This window comes from Telmatherina bonti (genome assembly GCF_933228915.1).
Source record: "Telmatherina bonti genome assembly, chromosome: 1".
NCBI lineage: Eukaryota > Metazoa > Chordata > Actinopteri > Atheriniformes > Telmatherinidae > Telmatherina > Telmatherina bonti.
This window is the reverse complement of record NC_136619.1, coordinates 20,458,970-20,481,113: the sequence shown is the minus strand read 5'-3', so window position 1 is coordinate 20,481,113 and position 22,144 is coordinate 20,458,970. Positions and strand designations below refer to the sequence as shown.

At 37.5% G+C, this 22,144-nt stretch overlaps 1 protein-coding gene across 1 annotated transcript; it reads left to right on the top strand.

Moving 5' to 3' along the window:
- Positions 1-365: 365 nt before the first annotated feature.
- Positions 366-19,833, top strand: cnsta (consortin, connexin sorting protein a; the record flags this gene model as incomplete). The annotated part of the gene is made up of 13 exons (XM_079260642.1): positions 366-435; positions 3,998-4,366; positions 7,396-7,593; positions 8,005-8,111; positions 9,682-9,712; positions 10,503-10,589; positions 10,866-10,947; positions 11,615-11,636; positions 11,847-11,913; positions 12,706-13,265; positions 13,820-13,999; positions 15,036-15,186; positions 16,945-19,833. 13 exons carry the CDS (start codon positions 366-368, stop codon positions 17,151-17,153), a joined length of 2,133 nt encoding a protein of 710 aa, XP_079116768.1. The 3' UTR covers positions 17,154-19,833.
- Positions 19,834-22,144: the final 2,311 nt, after the last annotated feature.

Genomic DNA, 22,144 nt, shown 5'->3' with positions numbered 1-22,144 from the left:
AGCGTCGACATTCAGCAGCATGAATCATCTGACGCGGTTTGTTAGTTTTTTTTTTGTTTTGTTTTGTTTTGTTTGTCTCTTAGCTGGTTTGGTGAACATGCTAGAAGATGGGAATAATGCCAAAGACAGACTACTCCGGAGTCGGAAAAACACGTTTCAGCATGTAAAAATAGTTATTAAGTGGTTATAACGGCTGTAAAAAGTGTGGGGGACAGAGGACTGAGATGCGGGAAGTGTGGGCGACATGTCCCCCGTGTACCCCGCGTCCGCTACGCCCATGTCTGTTGCAGCGAGGACATGATCAGTAAGCGCGAAGAACCGCCAACAAATTAAACACAGGTGCAATGGCAATACAGAACCGATAGATGGCGGTCAGCGTTTGTCCTGTCGGCTCAGGCCCTGTCAGCGGCAGCAACGACCCCTGGCTGTCTTCTGGTAAACCCACACAGTCACAGTCTTTACAACAACAACATCTTCGGCAAGGTGTCTGATGCTCTGCCCTTCAACCCCTATTTTCAGTCGTAAGTACAGTTTGACTGTTCAATGTGAGCGTTTAAACGAGCTAATGACACGAGAGCTAAAGCACGTATGTGCAGAAAATAATAGGTGTGCATTTGAGAGGTTATCCGCGCTGTGCTGCCAGATGTTTGTGTTCGCTTGTGTTAGCTTACGTTAGCTTAATAGCAACATACATTAACATGAACTCGACCCCTTCTTTCACTAACATTTGGTGTTATTCTGCGAGTTAAATAAGTTGTTATTTCCGCGTTTCCTAGTTTTATTGTAAGATCTCAGGAACCCTAAGAAGCTTAACATTATGTCGATGCTATTTTAAATGCAGCAATTGCGACGCGTTTAATTTACAGAAAACGTAATGTTGTTTAACGAAACAGTAATAGTCAACCACGATTAAGTTAATTTGATAACTACTAGCTAGTAAGCATGTAATGTTTTGAAATAAAGGATTGCCATTATTGGGAAGTTTACTGTCAGCAGTCAAGGGCTGGCCACTAATCTGTGTTTTGACTAAATATTAGCCAAAGTTAAATATTGTATAGAAACAAAACGTTTAAACATTCATTTTAAGAGCTAGGTTGGACTGGGTTAGTCATTGGCATCACATTGTGGAGCTGAAGAGAGTTGCTTGCTTACCTTGAACAGCAGCCAAGACCTGAATGCCTGTGGTGCAAATTCCCTACATTTTCTAACTTAAATTTTTCTTGTTGTTTGGAGAATACACATTTTTATGTAGTGTCTGCATGTTAACACTGTCTCGTCTCTCCCCTCGTTTTTTTGCATGGGACAGTTCGTTCACTTTATTTGTGTGTCATGTTCTTCAGTCTTTGCAGTGGCCTCACAGGGTAGGGTCTGTTTCTTTCCACCTTTGTGTTTGTCCATTTGGCTGAATTACTTTGTCTTTCATCTCTTCTGTCTTTTATTATTCATGGTCCCCTGTGGAGCAGGGTACAGACAAAAAGAGGAGATGATGGATGTTTGTGGATGGATGACTGTGTGGTAGGAAAATTTAAGGACAACATATTGCACAGGCCAACAAGCCAACAGACAAGACAACTTTTGTGTGTGAGATCGTGTGGTTGTTGTGTAAATTCCCATGTCACAGCTGTTTGTCATGGTCTGGGACTGTTTATCTTAGAGGGACATTCAAAGCCTGGAGTGATTATCACAGTAAAAACACTCATACCGTAAATGGCTCCCTTTGTATTTCAAAGTGATGTTGAAGATTTTTACTGTCGTAAAAGAGAAAAAGAAGACTGCTTATGATTGAAAGGGTGTTGTTTCTTGATAAAATATACAAAACTGATGAAGCACAGGTTCTCCTCTGCCTACAGAGAGATTGATTTGTGAACTTGTTTCTCGAGGTCTTTTTCACTTTTAACCTGCTTGTTACTATATGTTTTAAGCAGATATGTGTAAAGAATTAAATAAGAATACAGACATGTTGAATCAAAGTTATGTTTGGTGTGTTTAGTTTGCTCTTTTGTGAAGGTTATGGTTTTGTCAGGACAGAGCTCTGTAAAATGAAGAATTAGACAAGTACAGCAGGAAATCAGGACAGCTTTCCTCTGAGAAATGCTTTAATTAGCCAGGATCTATGTTTTTGTGGATTTCATTTTGGGCTCTATAATTTTTTGAAGTAATATTATTATTATTTTTCCTTTGAAGTGACGGGGTGACTGGTTAATTGGTACTTTCTTTGCTATCTGTCACCCCCCTGCTTTCTCCTTTCTTTCCTCTCATTTCCTGGATTGTCTACTGCACCCTACATACACTTGAATTAAAGGATGAAAACAAATAAAATCAGGGTGAGTTCATAGAGCATGCTTTTGGTCATAACTCAAGAATTATCTTAATTACCAGCATTGTTAATATTTAACATTTTCATATTTTTTTGGTCATATTTTTTTAAACATTTGGGCCAGTGCAACTTGAGGTCATATCGGATCCCATGTTTAGCGGGCTTAACTTATTTTAGGAGTCTTTTTGAATTAAAGACTCCCTTACACATCCTGATGTGTTCAGTCAAACATAGCAAAGCTCAACTTAACTGATTAGTGAAAGCATACAGGTAAAAAAGTGGTTTTTCTAGTTGTGGCTGTTCTACTGTTGCTGAGTCAACTGTAAACTTAAGCAAGGCAGTAAAAACAAAAAACCTGCTTTGCACAATACTGATTTAAATCGTACCCTGATTTACCAGTTTGTTCACCTGTCTGCATGCTCTGCTCCAGTGTGGCAGCCAGCCCTGCAATAACTCCTCTCCTTTCAAAAACCTATAAACATAAATTCACACTCTGAGGTTTTCAGTCATTAGTGATGTTTGACACAATGTACGGTATTGTGATTTATGATATTTTTTTGCCCTTTAATTGCAAGTAAGCTGGGAAATATATAATTAGTTGTGTCTCAGTTTTGAAGATTTATTGTTTTATGTTCTAATCTAGGTTAAGGGTCATTTCTATAACATCATCATCCTACCTGCATCCAACTGTCAAGTTACTGTGATAACTTACTGTTTGTCCTCTTTGTCCCTACTGTCTTGTTGCTTTTTTTAAAGTGACCCTCTTTGTTATTATGTGTTTCCTTTTTATAAACAACATATTGTGTAATCTTAATCTTTAATCTCGAATATTTCCTACTAGACCTGCCCTTTGAGCTGTATTTTCTGGACATGTAGTTGTTTACTTGCATTGTTCTTTACTGATGATTACACAACACTAGTCTGCTTCTGGTTGCAAGTATAGCCTGCATTGATTTCCAGTTACAAACAGCCAGACATTAGTCATACTGGCCCTATCTTTCTTTTATTTTTTTTAGACATATGTAATGTTTTTACTGACCCTTTTCACATAAAATCTTACAAGGTTTTATTTTAAGAGTGAATGAAAATGACTTAAGTCCACATGGTTGTCATGTTTGCAAACATTTTAATGCAGCACAGGCTTTTAGAAAAGCTGCTTGAGCCTACAATGAAGCGATTTTCCTTTATATCATTAAGCTGTCTGTTTAACAATTTAGGAATGATGCTAAGATTGTTTTTTCCCTTTTCTCACTCTGAGTGGAGTCTTGAATATGTCAGAGCCTCATAATGTCTGTCATTTCTTACTTTATTTATGTCTGCAGGCTTGAAGAGGGTCTTCTCCAACAGGCGGTGCTGGCCCTCCAGCTGTGCAGGCTAATGGATCATGATGGTGAATGTTTATATCCTCCTATCTAGAAAAAAGCTCAACCTTATCCTGCAACAAGAATACTAAGTGGATGCGATCTACTGTGAAGATGACATTTAAATATGAGGAAGATTTGACAGCTTTTTCTGTGCACTGGTTTGTGCTGCCTCAAATTTCAATTCACAGTTTGTAAATAATACATGAAGTTGTGTCAGTGTTTTTGGTTCTGTTGTGAAAAATAGATCAGTTTTAGATTTCTTGCTTTATAAATTTGATTGCAAATTCAGCTTACTTTTCCCTTTCATCATCATCAGGTCAGATTGAGAGGGAGGGGAGAGTGGTGTCACAGGCTTATGTGGACGAAGCCGATAATCTGTCGAACTCTGAAGCCCTCTCCGGCCAAACTCGAAACCTCAACGAGACCAACACGCTGACAGAGAAGCAAACCCTCCCTCTTTTACAAAATGAGGATAGAGGCCTTATCCAAAAAACCTCTCTAAACAACAATGGGAATGTGGAGGAAGGAGTGGAAAAAGGAAAAGATGGATGCAGAGATGAAGATGAGGAGGAAGATATCGATGAAGTGATGAAGGAAGACGAGGAAGAGTCTGAGGGGTCAAGCTGTTTCATTCGCTGCCAGTCTCCAGATACTCCCATGACTGATTCTTCATATTCTGAAACTGGTAGGAAACACAAAAACTTGTAAAAAGTTTAAAAGTTGTATTTATTTTTTTTTAATGCTTGATGGCACAATTTCAGTCTAATTTCAAATCTGTTTGTACCTGCAAATAGTACTCTTTTTGCCCACCTGGTGGCAGCACAAAATGCTCAGCATGAGGGCTGCACCTAATTATTCAGCCACAAAACAGCGCCTGCCTTTCATTTAGATGCACATCTTCTTTTTTTAAATTTTTTATTTATTTTTTGTTTTCCCCAAAATGTCAAAGTAATATCCTGTAATTTCACCAGTCACCTCTTTGCCATTTTGAGTATTCAAATTACTTTGTTTGCCAATTTTGAAAAAGCTCCCTTGTTGTTTGAAACAAGGCTGTGGATAATTTTTCATGGCAAAATAATCTGTGCAAACATAACTCAGAGCAAGTGAGTTTCAGGCTGAACTGCCACTAAATAATTCAGATCCTTATGAATGAAGATACAAGGAGAAGGCTACAATGTTGGTGCAAACAGTGCATATATAGATAATTACACAATGTTGTCAGTGCATTTGAAACCATTTTTTTTTATATAAAAAAAAAACATCCATTCATCCATCCATCCATGTGCTCTACCTGCTTAGTCCAGTGCTGTGTGACAGAGATTCTGGCCCCCAGTCCATCACTCGGCCAACACAGAGAGACAGACAACCACACACACACCTTTCAGATTTTTCTGCCAATGACGTGTAAAAACACACTGGTATGAAACTTCTTAAAGCAGCAATACTAAACTTTGGCAGTCTTTCACACTTTGGCACCCTCTAAAAACTGTAAATTTTCAGGTCCTATTTGTTTTTTCTTTTAGCTCTCTCCAGCACATAAAAGCCTGTTTAGTGTTGACTTGTCTTATCTCTAGCACTGTCACTTTCTATTGTTCTTTTCCTTGCTTCCTTCAATAATGTCCTGTGTTTCTGCGATGAATCTGCCACAGTGTGTTGATATCCAGTTGCTGGCATGTGACACAGTGCCCCACGATGCAAATGACAGCAGTCACACGATGTTTAAGGCTTGCAAACAAATTGTGCAGTGCAGTTTCTTAGTCTCAGGATGCCAGGAATGTGCACAATGAATGTTAGTGTGCCATCAAAACTTGTCAGAAGCAGAAAGAGTTGTAAGATCAGAAACTTACGTAGTGCTCCTAAACTCATTCACAGTACTGAATAGTGACCACAGCACAACTATTCTTTTTTTTTTTTTTTTTTTTTTTTTACACTATATTTTTACAAAGATTTTCACACAAACATTTTTGCCTTTTTACTCCAACTCCAGTTTTAAAAAATGTAAACTAAAGATAATATATACACCCCTCCCCCCCCCCACACACACCAACAGGAAACAGAAACAAACAATAATGAAATAAAATATTTTAAAAATACTTTATTGCAGAGGTAAATTACAAGAGAATCAAGCAAAGCAAAAATACAAAGCAAAAAGGTGGGTTGCGACTGTCCAGTATACAGTCCATGGATATGCATTTCTTGTGTATCACAGTGTCCACTTTTTCCTCAACAAAAATATCTTCTTTTTATCTTAAAATATTAGTGCCTATTTACATTGCATGTGTAGCAATTCTCAGTCTTTTAATAGACGTAGATCCAGTCTAAGCCAGTTCCTTGTGAATGCAGCAATCAATAAAATCTTTGTCAATTACAAGTCATTATTTACAACACTTTTTTTTTTTACATTACTGAGGTACCAAAAGGTTACAGAGATATTTGTTAACCCAACATTGTACTGTTTATGAAGCTGAGATTTGTCCAGAAATCTAGCAGTTTCAGGCACTCCCAAAGCACATGCAAATGGTCTGCTTACTTATTCACACATATCCTTCTTCATTGGAGATTAGCTGAATCTTGTTTACTTTTAATTTTTGTTGTAATAAAAAATATGGTAAGATGTTACCACCCTAGCAACGTAACTATGATAGTGTAAGAAACATCATTCTGTGCCTTTTCTGGTTCAGTCAACACTGTAGTTCTTTTTTTTATGTTTAATAGTTTTATTAAATTCAGTCTGATTAGTAAATGATGTTATTGTGATCACATGACTGAAAGGTGGAGTCAGTAAAATAGGATATATCAAACTAGGGCTGGGCGATATGACCAAAATCTTATATCACGATATAGCTCGTTTTATACTCCCATTGCGATATATATGACAACATAAATTTTTTTTTGTAATTTTGTGGCAGTCATCAGTTATGTGTCAGATGTGCTTGGCAACAGCAGGAGTGATCTCCTTCCATCTGCAGGAACTATGGCCGTATGGCGTTTATGCCTGTTGCAGCGTTTGCGTCTGGAGTTTATTATAAGCACTTTCGCCACCACTTGACTCTGCTTTTGCAGCTTTTGCTCATTGACTCTATTCTTTATTCTGTATTCTTTGTCCTGATTTTTGCACAGGTGATAAAATGAATTCGTTGGGTCGGAGTCCGTTGTCAGGACTGTGAGCTAGTCTGTTGTCGGTTCCACGTCGGTCTTCCATGCGACAGAAATTTTCCCTCTTTTATGAACAAGCTCATCAGTTTTGTTTGGCAAGTCACCTTTTAGTGAATTATCCTGCTCTGAAATACATCTGTTTGTTTATGCATGCATGCTGTAAAGCACATCTTGACGTAAAACTCTGCAGTAAAGCACCTTATCGTGGTGTAAACGATAGAGCCTCATATGAAACAATAAACATTTTCTATCGTCCAAACGATACATATCGTCATATCGCCCAGCCCTATATCAAACGAAGGTGTTAGTAAGTTGGAAAGATTGTAGATTTTATTCAATAACAAACTTGTTTAAAGTCTGCTGAAGCATTTTTAAGTGTCTCATTTTCATTTTGTGGATGTGTACTGCAAGCATTATTCAAGTTGTGGTTACACTTCAAGTAAATCTCCAACAAAGCAATGGTCTCTAAAGTGTGTTTAAATGGGTTATTCTAAAAATGCCATTTGTTTTTCAGTACTTTTTCTTTCTGTTGAGTGCTACATTTCTTTCCCTTTGTAGGCAGTCTGTTGGAGACTCCTTATCCTCTCAGTCCTGGGACCAGTCCAGAGCCTTTTTCCCCTGTCATGCCAGAGGTGACTCCAGAAACTGTACATCCCATCGGTTCACCAGAGCTGAGCCAGATCGATGCTGAAATAAACGCTGATATCTTAAACACCAGGTCAGGTGCCTCTCTTACAGGGTTTGTTACCTGCACAAGTGAGTCTGCCTTCACCACGAAGCCTGTAGATTTTACTACTCAAACTATGATCTCAGACACATGGCCCAGCGGCCCAACTGGATCTGCAGAAGCTTCTGACAGGATTGCAAAAAAACCCACTGCAGAACAGCGAACCTCATCCTCAGAGCACATCATCAAATATGGGGGCATTTTTACCAGTAGTTCTGCCACTTCAGGACCAGTTGTGTCAGATGCCGGGACAATTGCATTAAATGCACTTACAAGGCTCAACACTTCCACTGCTTCCACTGCAGCAAATGCAACAACAGAACCCCTCTCCTTCACCACAAGGCCTAATACAACCGATACAGAATTAACTACCACCACATCACCTGTATCCTCAAATCAGGGACAGATTACCTCCACTCCAGTGACCACTCGTTGCTCAGTCTCCACCTGCTCAACAGGCCCCATTTCCACCCCTGCTCTCCTGGAGTCTGTTGAACAGCTGATTCAGAGAGGTGACGACACCCATCTTCCACAGTACCTTCATCAGGTAACTTGTTTGTTTTTGACTCATTGTTCTTTTTAATGGTGTTCTTGTCAATTTGTCCCGTTGCCTTTCACTCTTTCTTGTCTCTTTAAACTCTCTCACGAGTTTCAAAGGCTCTGTTATTTATCTGCTCAACCTCATAATCAGAATGGCACTTTGTACCCTGAGGCATGGGCGTCTTCTGTGTCCACTCACAAGCACAAATGCAGGCATGCAAGGACGCACACAAACTAAATGCTCAGGCGTTCTGAGTTGCTTTCTCTCTCACACTAAGCCCTGCATGACTGAACTTGTGTGTTTGAGGTTTGTAAATGTTTATGTCAGTTTGACTTATTATATAAATCAGTCCTCGAGGCACACCTGACCTGTGCTCACTTCCAGGCAAACAGGTATATATGTAGCTGAGAAATATACCATGAGCATGTCTGGTAATTACCAATAAAAATAATTTTCCCAAAAACATTTAGCATCTTTGATGAAAAATTCAAAACAGCAAGCTTTTGAGAATTTAAAAAAAAAAAAGTTTCCCTTTTTTAAAAAATTAAATTTCAGTTTTTGATGATAAATATTTAAATGTAGTTCCTTTTAAAATAGAAGTGATGGGATTTACAAGGATACCCTGAATGCTTCATGTACAAAGAACTGGTCTTTGTAAAAAGCATCACAATTTTATGTTACTGTTTTGAAAACAGGACAATTGTCAGGATGCTTTTCTTAGAACGTTGTGTGCAAATCTGTCCATTTCCTATCCCCACTTATCTTTTGTATCGTTACGGGTGGGCTGGAGCCTATCTCAGCTCCCATCAGGCAGGAGGGAGAATGTGCCACAGACAGTTTGCTGGTTGGAATAGTTATTAGCAGCTACATGCACATTACACTGTGTTTCCCACACAATATGGATGTATTTGTGGTGGTGGATTTCTCAAATATAAGGTAGTAAGACAGATTTTTACATACAGGGGAAAAAGACACAACTTTAAACTGTTTGTCTCAACTCTTGTTCAAAGCCATACCAGTACAGTAGCTAGAACGTCTGTTCAGTTGTCACCGCCCTCACTTCATTAGACGTACGAGAGCTTGTGTGCCCTCCTTTTCTCCTCCTCCTCCTTATCCCCGTCCTCCTCTTGGGCTCTCACACACACACTTCTCTTGTTCTGGGATCAGCTGAACGACATTAAAGGGACATTTGCTGAAAAGAGGTAGAGTGTTCATGGTCTCATTTTTTTCTCTGGTTGTGTGTCTTCACTCTCACTCTCATTTTAGCTGCTTTCACAATGCAGTTGGCCAAACATCTAACCCGTCTTGGTTAATGATAAGTAAGTTATTGTAGAAGTACGGTTACTCTGTTTCAGCTCAGTGTAGTGTGGTGTTTTTATCTTAGTTTGTTTGTATCCTCTACCTTTTTTGTTGTACTTAACTCTTGTTTTATGCTGATGAATCAGAATTAAGTTTAGTGTGGGTGTGATTTTTTTCTTTAAACCCCACTGAGCCACTTTTTGCAGATAGATTCTATGAAAGCTGATGAAAGCAGACATGCACTTTATGAAAAGTTGTGTTTTCTCTTTCTCTGCAGATTGCTGAGGCCTTTGTCCTTTGTGAAGACTGTATCCTTGTAAACCTGTTGGGTTGTTTATTTCAGCTTGGTGGGGAACAGCTTCTATCTAATTAATCTAGAGAGCCAGCGAAGAGTGCTGCATGCCTGAACAGGAACTTTTAATCGATTGACAGGGGAATTTGTTAATTCTTTGTATTGCAAATTAGATACTGAATGTTGATGTTTATGTTTTTAACAGTCTGCATAGATATGGGCACACAATAAAACTATAAAAATAAAAACAGTCACATGATTGCACTCAAACCTTTATACATGAAGACTTAAAAAAAAAAAAAAAAAAGTAGGAGGAAAGGATGGTGCTACATGAAACGTATGACGAAAAGCAAGAAGAGTGAGCATGAGGTAGAATAAGAGAGTGAAAATCAGGGGGATGAGAGTGGGAGGGAAGAAATGAATGAGTCAAAGACAAGGGAAAGCTAGCTTAGCTATGTCATGCATGTATAGAAGGTTAGTTAGTGAGAGAAAGCATTGAGCCACGTCAAAGAAGGATTGTGTTTTGGCTGCTCATATCCATAAACATGAGAGAGGATCCATCCCAGAAAGCTTTCCTCCACCTTGTCTCTGTTGGCTATGCTCTTCTTCTTCTTCTTCTTCTCCTCATCACTCTGTTGCTCTTTGTACTGCTTTATGTTTTCAGACATACATTTCTGTCCGCTTTGCCAGAATGGGAGCAGAGTTTAAGAGTTGATGCAGTTGTTAAGCTTCTGAAGCACATAGTTCTCAAGATTGCCCTTCATGCTTTGTGTGTGTGTGTTGATTTCTTAACGATTGATTATCAGACCAGAGGGCATTATGGTTTGTCCAGCTAGAGAGACTCTACCACCAGAGAGTATTGGACAACCTGAATGCACTTGAAAAGCAGTGGGGTAACACACCACACACACTCCTCAGACATGCACACATTGACAAATGTAATGCTCTTTTTGTTTTAAACTCATAACAGGAGAAAAACAATCAAGATAATGCTATACACAAAGTAGTGTTACATGCAGTGTGTTAAATATCATTCACTTATAACTAGGTAACATGAAGGATGGTGGAACTGCTTTTGAGTTTTTTCCCCTTTAAATTGGAGCTCAACTCGTAACGACTTTTTCACCAATAAAACTCTCCTTTTAACTTATTGTGTTTCTTCATTTTAGAGAGTCAGTCTGGAAGAACGTCCTCTGACCTGGTAACCCCCCATCTGGACACTCTGAAACACATCTGCCAGACACACACTCGGTAAGTCTGTGTGCATGTGTGCTTATGCTTGTGACCATTTCCATTGTTGTTGTTTTTTTTCACTTTTTATTATCAGTACAGTTGTATCTGAAAGAGAGTACAAAGACTAAATATCTCCAAGATATCATACACACCTGTGCATTCTGTAAACTGTGTCAGGTAGCGTGTCAGTATTTGTGCCTGTGTGACTTTGGTCATGTAAATCTTTGTAGATTGAGCACAGCATTGATGGTTAAAACATATGTCTCTTGGCTGCTGCTGCTGTAATTTTAGACATTTGAGCCATCACACTACTAAGATTTCACTTTGCTAAACTCGTGCAGATATGCCTCTGCACAAGCAGATGCACACATATACTGTCATTTTCTCGTAACTTCTGGGACATTAGATTGATTTGCATGGATTTTCTAAGGACTTCCTCCAGTCATAACCATAACGTCATTTGTTTCTTGTTTTTTTTTTCTCCCTCATGAATGACTGTGAAGCCCGTCACAACCTGAGTTATATGTGGACCACACATGCTTGCACACACTTTACTAGGCAGCGAAATGTGCTCAGGCTAATTTTAGATTGGGATAGTAGAGAAGGGTCATCCATCTTTTGCTAAAACCAAGAAGCGACCTTTCTTTTCTCTCACCCTCTCACTCTGTCTCTCCTCTGTTTATAGACCAAGGACAAGAGATGCTGAGGTAAGGTGTTTGTAATTTTGGATTTGTGTGTGAGTGTGGCAGAGAATATATCTAATTTAAAGTAATTTTCTGACATGTTGCATACATATGTGAAGTACTCATGGTGTACACTTAATTGTGCTCCTTCATGTTATTTACTAATCTGTACAATGGCATTCATGTAAATACGACAGTACAACTCTCCAGTTGTTTATTGTTTTTTGTGTGCAGCATCCTTCTACAGATCTCTTAATATCTAAATCTGAAGAAGGTGATTCACAGACTTCATGCACCTCAGGTAAGTGAGTGTTAAAACGTTCAAAATGATCTCATTTGTGTTTATAACTATTAGATTGATTCAAGCAAAACCTCTGTTAAAGTACTAAATTCTGTCACTGATTATGTGGAAAAATTATATTTTGGTATTTTGTGTACATGCTATTTTGAATTTCTTTTACTTTTGTATTTTGCTTTGAATTTCCCTTCGGGATGAATAAAGTATTCTTGATTGATTGATAGATTGATTTTGAAAATGATTACTGCTGGGCTGAAATACTGTGCATATGGTATTGTGCAGTTCTATTGCCATCTTACACACCAGTTATTATTGACATTTTATGTTGCTATGGCTTATCACATTAATTATAATGGTTTGGTTTCCATTATATTCTGCATAATAAATAAAAGATATTTGAAAGGATATTTACATTCATAAAGTCATTAGATCATCATTTTTCTGAATTGTTGATATTTCATGTATCTAGTACTGCGTATATACAAGTTTAAGGTAACAGAAAATCAGCTAAAGCTGCTTCCTTTGTATCATGCACTGAGAGTCTATCTATCTATCTATCTATCTATCTATCTATCTATCTATCTATCTATCTATCTATCTATCTATCTGTCTATCTGTCTGTCTGTGTTTATACATACATGTATATATGTTTGGATGTGTGTATAAGGTATATTGCTTAAACTTTGAGCTTGACAGCAGCTTTCTTTACGTACAACATGAAAAATGGGGAGTGTTATGATCATTTTATTAATATAAACCAAGTAATGAGGTTCTCTCCCTTTTCTTTATGTTCAGCCCATCAGGTTGAAGACGGGATGGAGCAGAAAGCCGAAGACTCCCATTGTACTGTTGTACCTGCTGTTAATTTGCCTGAAAGGCTAAATTTCCCTGGAATAATTGAAAAGGACAGGGAAAACCCCAGCAAAGTACTTGAAGTGAGGGACATTTTCTATGGATCTCAGCTGACTGACAAGCAAGACGATGGCAGAAAAGGAGGAAAGGCAGAGGGAGGGGCTGGAGGAAATGGGCTACACCCCTCTACAGCTGTGGGAATGGATCAGTCCAAGCCTGCAGAGCAGCAGATTGAAGAATTAGGTTCAGCACCAGAAACAGAGGCAAAGGGGAAAGAAGTGAGTGATGTAGAGGTGGCAACAGAGGCTTTGGACATGGAAGACGAAGAAGCTGAAGATGAGGAGGAAGAAAAGCAAAAGGAAGGAGATTCTTGTTTTGGCCAAAAAGCTCTCCCGGTGGAGACTCTGGTCAGTGGGGCTGAGTTGGTGGTACAGCAGATAAACCAGGATGCTTTAGCTCAGGAGAGGCTACACGATGAAGCACAGCATCACCAAAAGATCCAGGTATGAATTACGATGATCACTTTTTATTGATACTTCAGGCTTAAAATTTCTTTTATCTATCTATCTATCTATCTATCTATCTATCTATCTATCTATCTATCTATCTATCTATCTATCTATCTGTCTATCTGTCTGTCTGTCTGTCTGTCTATCCGTCCGTCTGTCTGTCTATCTGTCTGTCTTCAAAACAAATAATAAATTGAAGTTTTAATATTTAACTCACACGATGTGTGAGTTCATACTTTGATATCTGTTTTAAAAATGACTTCCAAGTTAAACTAAGTACATTGTTATTAGCAGCCGGCCTAGCATCTTCCTTTAGTACATAGATTTAAAGTTGCTTAATGTGACGGAAGCTAATAATGCTGCTGTGTTTTTTCACTTCCTCATTTCAGGTTATTTATTTTTTTTAACTGAGAAGTTTTCACTGACTTGTATAAGATTTAATTATTAAACAATACATGTTAATAGCTTCTGTAAGAGCAGCTAAATGGACCATGTCCACAACTGTGCATCGATAATAGAGCTGTAAATGATTTCTATTATCACTACAGGAGAGCTCTAAAACCTGCCTGCACAAGGAGGCACACCCTCATCAAGAGACTCATATGAAGCAGCACGAACAGCATACAGAGGAAAGGGAAGAGGAATGGGACTATGAAGTAGACCACGCTGACATCATCAGAGAAACATCCTCACTGGACGACATGGCAAAACTCATCACTGTAGAAGAGGTGTGTATGAGTCTTTCATTAACAGTTTTTAGCTTCATACTTCATTAAAACATACCAAAAAAATTGGCAAATTCTTAAACCACTCTTTCAACTTCGCCATTTGTTTATTTCCGTTTGAATCTTCAAGGTGTTGTCTTGTATCAGTTCTGATGTTAGTGTGATTTCCACATTTGCTGACATGAAAGTAGACTTGGCATTTACCTTTTCGGTATCAATGTACTTGACATAATGCAGATGAATATTTGAAGCATGAAGTGAAAATTGTGTTTCTAATTAGAAGGAAGTTTTTGGTTCCTAGATTTGAATCAGTAAGTCTTGCAAAGCCAGAACTGAAATTTGTCTTACTGGAAGAACTTTTATTTTGTTTACTTGTTTTTATGTTTTAAAGACACCGTCTTTTTTATTTCATTAATGTTAAAGATGTAATGTTAAAGGTAATTTTATATAACATGCACAAGCAGTAATTATATCTGTCCTTAAATGTTAAAGTGAATGCTCAGTAGAAGTTGGACTTCTACTTTCACATTTCTTATCCCCTACAGACGAGCAACAGTGTAGGCAGATTGACTGTAATGACACACTTTAGGATGATGTCATTATGACTGTGATGTAACAGTAAGCAGATGTATGGCTGAATGTGACTGGCCATGACTTGACCAAAGTTCATATGTCATGAGAGTTGAAAAACCTTTGCTTTGAGTCAAAGATCATTTGAAATCCAGTGTGCATAACTTGGGAAGGAGCACCTAGCACTGCAAAGCAGTAAATATGTAAAACATCAATAAAGATTTTGATCATTGAGTACTTTCAGTTATTTTATTTGAATTGTGTGCTGCCACCTAGTGAACATTATGTGGTGAAGTAAAACTGTTGTTGTTTCCAGCATCTTACATTGTTGTCAGAGCTGGTGTGTGTGAATACAAACAGATCAAATTTAATTTCATGATACAAACAGGAATTATGTTTTTATTTTTATGTTCCTCAGTGCTGATTTATATTGATCTTTTGTGTGTTTGATTGGTTCTTTGTTTCTCAGATCTCACCTGCCTCTGGCCTTGTGTCCATCTTGAAGAAGCGAAGTGTTCATGTGGAAAGTTACGTCTCTGCCATGTCAGAGCCTCGACCTGAGAAAGCCACTGCCAAAAGACGCGTCCGCTTCAAAGTTCCTGATGACAACTATGAGCACGGTATGTTCATTTCCTACAGTTAATGATTTTTATCTGTAACTGATAAAATCACAGTACAGCAGACCAGACGTGAGCTCAGAGCCTGTGCGTTTTTACATGTGTCAAATGAATCACAATTGGATCTCCTCACAGTGACTGCTTTATGTCCAAGGTGAAAAATTGGAAATTAGCAGTACATGATGCAAGGCTTGTTGAATAAAATTTTTAGATTTAATTTAGCAAATTACGGGCCCACTGCTTGCTCCTTTAAGTTTCTTTTTTATTAAAGGCCAGAGCACCTTTGATTACCGGTATTTTTATTCTTACCTTTATTTTTGATTACAAGATCAAACTTCACTACAGATAATAATAATTATGTTGCACAAATTTTTGAAGACATGATCTGCCATCGTTCAAAAATGCCTTTCTTCAGCTGCTCTTTCCTGGATAGATATTTCAGTCGTACTTTCCATTACAACATACCCAACTGGATTCATGTCCAACTAGACTTGGACATGTCATAGGTTTCTTTTTCTATTTTTGTCTAATTTCTCATCATTTTTTTATTCACAAACTTAATATTAACTTCTCTGCCACACTTGTGATGACTGGAAGTCAACTTGTCCGCAAACAGGACAAGTTGACTTATTTTGGTTTTTCCATTTGTTATAAATCCATAAATTTAATCTCACTATGTTCATGCAATGCCCCTTTATCACCACCATGCCTTACTATTGTGTTTCTGTGTTTACTGTTGTAACAATGACCAAGTTGATGCCAAGCAGGCTGAACAACATCTGTGCCAATCAAATGGAGCCACATTATGAAAATGACATTTTAAAAGACCTGCCTCTGTAGCTCTGATTTGTGGCACTAAGGCTGTTTCTCTACCTCCTGAGTGCTCGTCCAATTACGCTTTTGCAGCAACTTTCCTTTATCCTATTCTGTCTTTGACACCAGTCATAATCATATTAATTTATTACCATTGACAATAATAAAGAGCCAGACTTGCTCTGAGAGTCTGCTTCATGTGGGGGTGATGTGGATGTGCAAACAAATTCTGATTCAGATTAAAGAAGCCAGCTCCACCGCCTGTAAAAGCAGGTCTTGGTCGGTTTCAAAAGGACAAATACAGGAAGCAGACTACAAAATAATACGTGGTAGATTTAGTAAACAGCATCATGGGTAAACATAACTAAAACAGACACGCGTGTGGGGTGATTGGTGGCCCTGGACTTGGTCAGACGTGGAAGAATTTGGTAAAAGTTCTGATGGAAATCTGATCAACCCAGACCACAGTGATCTGATACAGCTCCGTGTCTTCTTGTCTCTGGCGGAGAGCGAAACACATTTTTTTCTAAAAGGTCTGATTCGTTTGAGAAGTGCAGTGTCAATGCGACCCCAGTTCCCAGTCGGATCAAGTTCAGCAGACTATCCTGACGTGAATGCACCCTAAGCAGAACCATGACACAGATAGACGCAGCCCACATCCAAAACTGAGTTCTGGTCTCTACAAGTTAGAGAAGAGAAAATGCTCTACTTGTTGACTCTGGAATAATAAAGTTGCTGGGAAGCGGACAGTTTCTTGGAACTGGTATCAAAGTAATATTACACAAAGATATTCTCTTTTTATTTATTTTTTGTTACTTTGGAAGAGATGATGAGCTGAAACTTGGCCACAACATTGTAACATTCAGTGAATTCTAGCAAGTTCTTCAGCATGTACAGTTTTAAAGTGCTCTTCTATGCTCATTCTTTCTTTTTTTTGTTTTGCTCTAGAAATTGGCGGTGGAGACTCCTGCCTGCTTCTTTTCCTCCTTTGCCTGGTTACTGTAGTGATCAGTGTGGGTGGCACTGCCCTTTACTGTGCTTTTGGTGATACACAATCCTCAGTGTGTCAGGACTTCTCCAGAAATGCAGACTTCTACTTTGGCCAGATACATCGCGGGATATCGCAGATTCAGCATTGGTTCACTCCAGGGTCTTAGCAGGAAACCGTTTGTCCACAACGTGGAGCCACTGGCAAGTAGATTCCTGCTACAGTCCTTACTGCCACGAGGAGTGAGTGACCGTTAACGTTTCAGCATCTACATATTTCACATAGAGCTGGCATTTAAAGCCTTTGTATTTTGTTTTTAACTCCGAATGCAATCATGGAACACATTCAGAGGTTAGGGTCGGATCACAGCAGTAGTTTGGATTGGAAAGCATCGCAGAAAGAAATGCTAAGAAGACTTGCATGGAGCCATCCCTATTCTCCTGAAACAAAGGAACAATCTGCATCTTTGTCAGCCCTGAACAAGCTGAAAAAGTAAATAATTCTGAAGCAAGGCTGCAAAGTTACTGATGTGATTGACAAATACAACTGACTTGGCTCAAAGAGCTACACTGTTTAAGTCTCTAAATTCACATGACTTCACAAATATTGGCTGACTCACACTGGACTCCAGCTCCATCACAGTGAGGGAAATAAAATAATGTCTGCAAAACATGTAAATGAAAAATACAACGTTATGTTTGTTCGCTACGGTGCACAAATGGGTAAAAATCCCATTGAGTGTTTTATAAACTGCTGCAACACCTGATGTTGCTTTTATTGTAGATTATTTTGCTTTTTTTTTTTTTTTTTTTTTTTTTTTTTTTTTAAACAACAAAAGAAATTTTAATGTAAGGGGAAAACAAATGTCTACTATTTGGAATTAAATCATTGTGTCTTAATTGTGTCTTAAACTTTGAAATGAATGTTTATTGTTAAACTTTTCTCTGTAACATTTATAGAGTGTTTATTGTCAGAGAACATAATGGAAAGGGTTATTTGGTATTCATAATAAGGGAGCTGCTAATGGGATACAGTGGTGTGAAGTATGATCTATGTGGGGAAATTGACTTCAGTTGCCTTTTAACAGGTATAATTTCAACTCATACGTTTGCAATAATCAGTTGGTTTTTTTATCAGCTGTGCAGCAAACGGAAACTACATACCTTTTTCGGTCGTATCTAAAATCTGTAATGACACAACAATATGTTTACAGTGAACTAACACAGCTGTTGGTGATGAAGTCCAGATTTCATTTGATGGTTTTTGGTGGGCTGGATCTACAGTAGCTTGGTGTAGCATATGCAACATGTAGAGAAACTCTGTGCACATTTGTATATGTTGTTAGAGGATTGCTAAATACCTTGCACATAAACTGGTACAGTTGTTTTTAAGGATTTCACAATGTTTCTACAGGTATTGTTCTGTTGGGCCTAAACCAAGGCTCTTCATTACACCCAAAAATCCATATGCACTAAATTTTTGTAAAGACCATTTGATTAGAAAACACTCTTAATATTTAAGTGGTGGTGACAAGAAATGGAATATTTTATTAATAAGAAGTGTTTAATTAACACTGAACATTATTAGCTTGGTGTAGATAGTAGAGGACCACATGAAGCACTATCTGCCTGTGTGTTTGCTCTTAAATGAGGATTGGGGCATCATCCACTGTTCTCCACTGGGATTGTTAGTGTGTTCTAGTAGTTTTTTTCCCACCTCAGAATCGTTTGTCACCTCTTGGTCTTCCATATTTTTTTATCTAGATACCATCTACCGTGTTTGTTAAACATGTCTTATACGTTTACATAGTTGCGGTTTGAAGGGAGGAGAGTTGGTCTGGATGATTGAATTTTAAAAAAAAAAAGAGGGGAAAATGCCTTTCATTGTAAAGTCTTTTTATCATTATTTAATTTTCAAAAAGTGCTCTAATTTGATCATCATAAAGGAAATTTAGTATTACTGAGATCATTTCTTGCTTATTCTCTGCTTGTCATCCATCGCTTGAAAATATTCCAACACCTTTTACTTGCCGTAGTTTTCCTTTTATTTGCTGTTTGTGATGGATTTACATAAAGTGCTTTAGAAAATCCACATATCTGGCATTAAATGGTTTTCATTGTCAGGAAGTAAAGAAAATGCATATTAAAGAGGACTGATTTAAGTGGGCTGCCATACCTATGCGTTATCCAAAGACAGAACAGTGTTATCTCTCTTTCAGTGTCTGTCACTCACTAAAATTTGTTTGATATATGAGGATATTCCAGGACACTTGGCGTAGTCAATCCATCATTATTTTGATTTGCACATGTCATCTGGCTGGTTCAGATGGAAACTACTCAGAAAAACCTCTTATTTAATGCATTATATGATTTTAATTATTTATGATAGTAGCGGTATCAATTAGAAGTTGTGTAAAACAAGAGAACATGTTCTCCTCTGGTTGTCGTTATGTTATGTTTTTTTTATTTTATTTGATTTTTTATCTCTTGCATCACCGTTGTTCTCAAGGAGGCTTTTGTGTCACGCAAAGCCTGATTCTTTTCATCATCATTGTATTTCTTTCTTTTCTCCTTTTTTTGTCACTTTTTTCAAGTATTTGAAACTTGTGTACATCTACTGCTGTCAGGATCATCCTTCTCAAAATGATTGTTAAATGATCATGTTCCTCTTGTTTTTTTGTTTTTTTTTAAAGAAGTTGTGCATTAAATTTCTTTTGTCACTCATTTTGAGCACAAAATTAGAGATGAATGATTAAGAAATTGAGATTTTTTTGTGTGAGTGGATTAACTGTATACCACTTATCTGCCTGGTAAAAGATTATTTGCATCATCAGAGGAACTCTTACTTTGTTCTTACAGATTGTAACAAGGAGGTAGGGTTTTTATTTTGTTATTAAAAACCACTTCTTCACCTTAATATTTTATCTTAATTTTTTTCGGTTTCTAAGACTCCATTAGGTTTTCTGCAACAGTAACAATATTCTTTTCTATATCGCTAAGGTGGTGTGAGGGACTGAGCCGAAAAACCAGAGAAGCACAAGGAATGTTTTTAGAAAAATATAATGTCTACATTTATTTAACAAAAATAACAAATAAAGCTTTCAGTGCAATAACTTTGGGCCCATAAAAGAGGTCAAAGAAACCAAACGTCAACCTAGGTATTAAACATAAGGAACTCAGACACTAACTGACCTACCTAACTGACACACAAGGGACACATATATACTGGCTGATCAAGCCATTTTGACACCCGAGGGGGGGAGACAATACAGTACTATATACCAACTGTAACATAAACTTAACTTATCAAAAAGTGTTACATATAATCAGTTAAGACAATAAACTTAACAATCTGAAATACCTAAATAATACAAACCAACTGACAAACAATCAATAGAAAACCTAAACCCCTCCTATACTTCCTTCCTTTGATGGTTCTGCCCAATTAGGCCTCAGCCTGATTTAAGGAGCTCCAGTGCAGCCAGGACTCTTCTTTAGCAGGCTTGGGAACACCAAGGAACTGGCAACTCAAGAGGAAAGTATATTATCTGAAAGCAAAGCAAATTGATAAGGTGACAAAATAAACCAAATTAACAAGGTGACAATATAATTATAATATAATATTAACTAAGTGTGTGCACCCAGTTAGTTAACCCCCTGTCAACCCAGCTAATAAAAATATGAAAAATGATAAAGTATCTTTAAAGTGTTTACATAATTGAGAAGAAAAAAAAAGAAAGTTACCAGACCTTTACTGTGTGGCAGCTCATCCTGCCTTGACTGGTGGAAATGCACCATACCTGGACCAAGTCCATATTCTCCCTTTATTTTCTTTCTTTATGTGCTCATTTACCGAGTAGTGTGTCCTATTTTCATTTAGGAATTTAAAGGAAATTGAGCCCCAAAAGAAAAGGAAATCCTACTTTTCACTGCAAACATATTGGCTAAATGTATCCGTTTTGTGACAATAGATTTAATGACAGAATAATGTAGAAAAATAGATTGCACCATCAGTAGTCCACTTGGTAACTAGTTGGTTTGAAGTTTGATTCCCAGAAAAGGAAGATGGAGGGGAGAGCATGAGCAATGAAAAATTTAAAATGGAGTTAAAGTTTGATGGATCTTAAAACTTCTGATATTTTCTTTTGTGAAATATGTTTTATTCTATTAAATAACACGATTGAAACACTTGAATTTACTTTAATGTAAAACACTTGTTCATATAAGTTTATTTAATTTCATTTGATGATTTTATACACTTCTGAAAAAGGGAGTTTTATAATAGTTTAACCATGAGTGTGAAATATATTTAAACAGGATCAAAATTCAACAAGATAAGCTTGTTTCGAAAAAAAACATTCGTTCGAACACACAAGAAAGCAAGTCATATTGAGCAGTTTCATAGGTAAAATTCGCTCATTTTAAACTCCCTGAAAATGAAGGAATCTGATGTGTCTACTATTGGAGACTTTTGGAAAAGTGGTGAAAATTCTTGCAGAATTTTGTCTGGAAAATCTTTCAACTTCTTTTTGGCCACGGTAAGTTAACTATTAATGCTCTGTTTTGGGACTGTAGGGAGAATGTTCGGATATTTTCAGCATATTACTTTGCACATTTCTACCTAAAGACTGACAAAACTGTTGGAGCTAATTTATCCCAACTCTTGTTTGCAAAACGAGGAATCCATCTCGTTTCATTGGTGAAAGTTACTAATGACCTTCTTATGGCCTCAGACAAAGGACTTGTGTCCGTACTTATCTTGCTTGATCTTAGTGCTGCATTTGATACAGTCGATCATAACATTCTGTTACAAAGACTAGAACAGGTGATTGGAATTACAGGTACAGCGTTAAGCTGGTTTAAATCATATTTATCTGATAGACTTCAGTTTGTTCATGTAAATGACAAGTCCTCCTCCCAAACTACAGTAAGTCATGGAGTTCCTCAAGGTTCTGTACTTGGACCAATACTCTTCACGCTATATATGCTCCCTTTAGGCAAAATTATTAGACAGCATGGAATAAACTTTCATTGTTATGCAGATGATACTCAACTATACTTATCCTTTAAACCAGATGAAACAAATCAGCCCAATAGGCTACAAAATGGTCTCATAGACATAAAGACTTGGATGTCTAGAAATTTTCTCCTCTTAAACTCA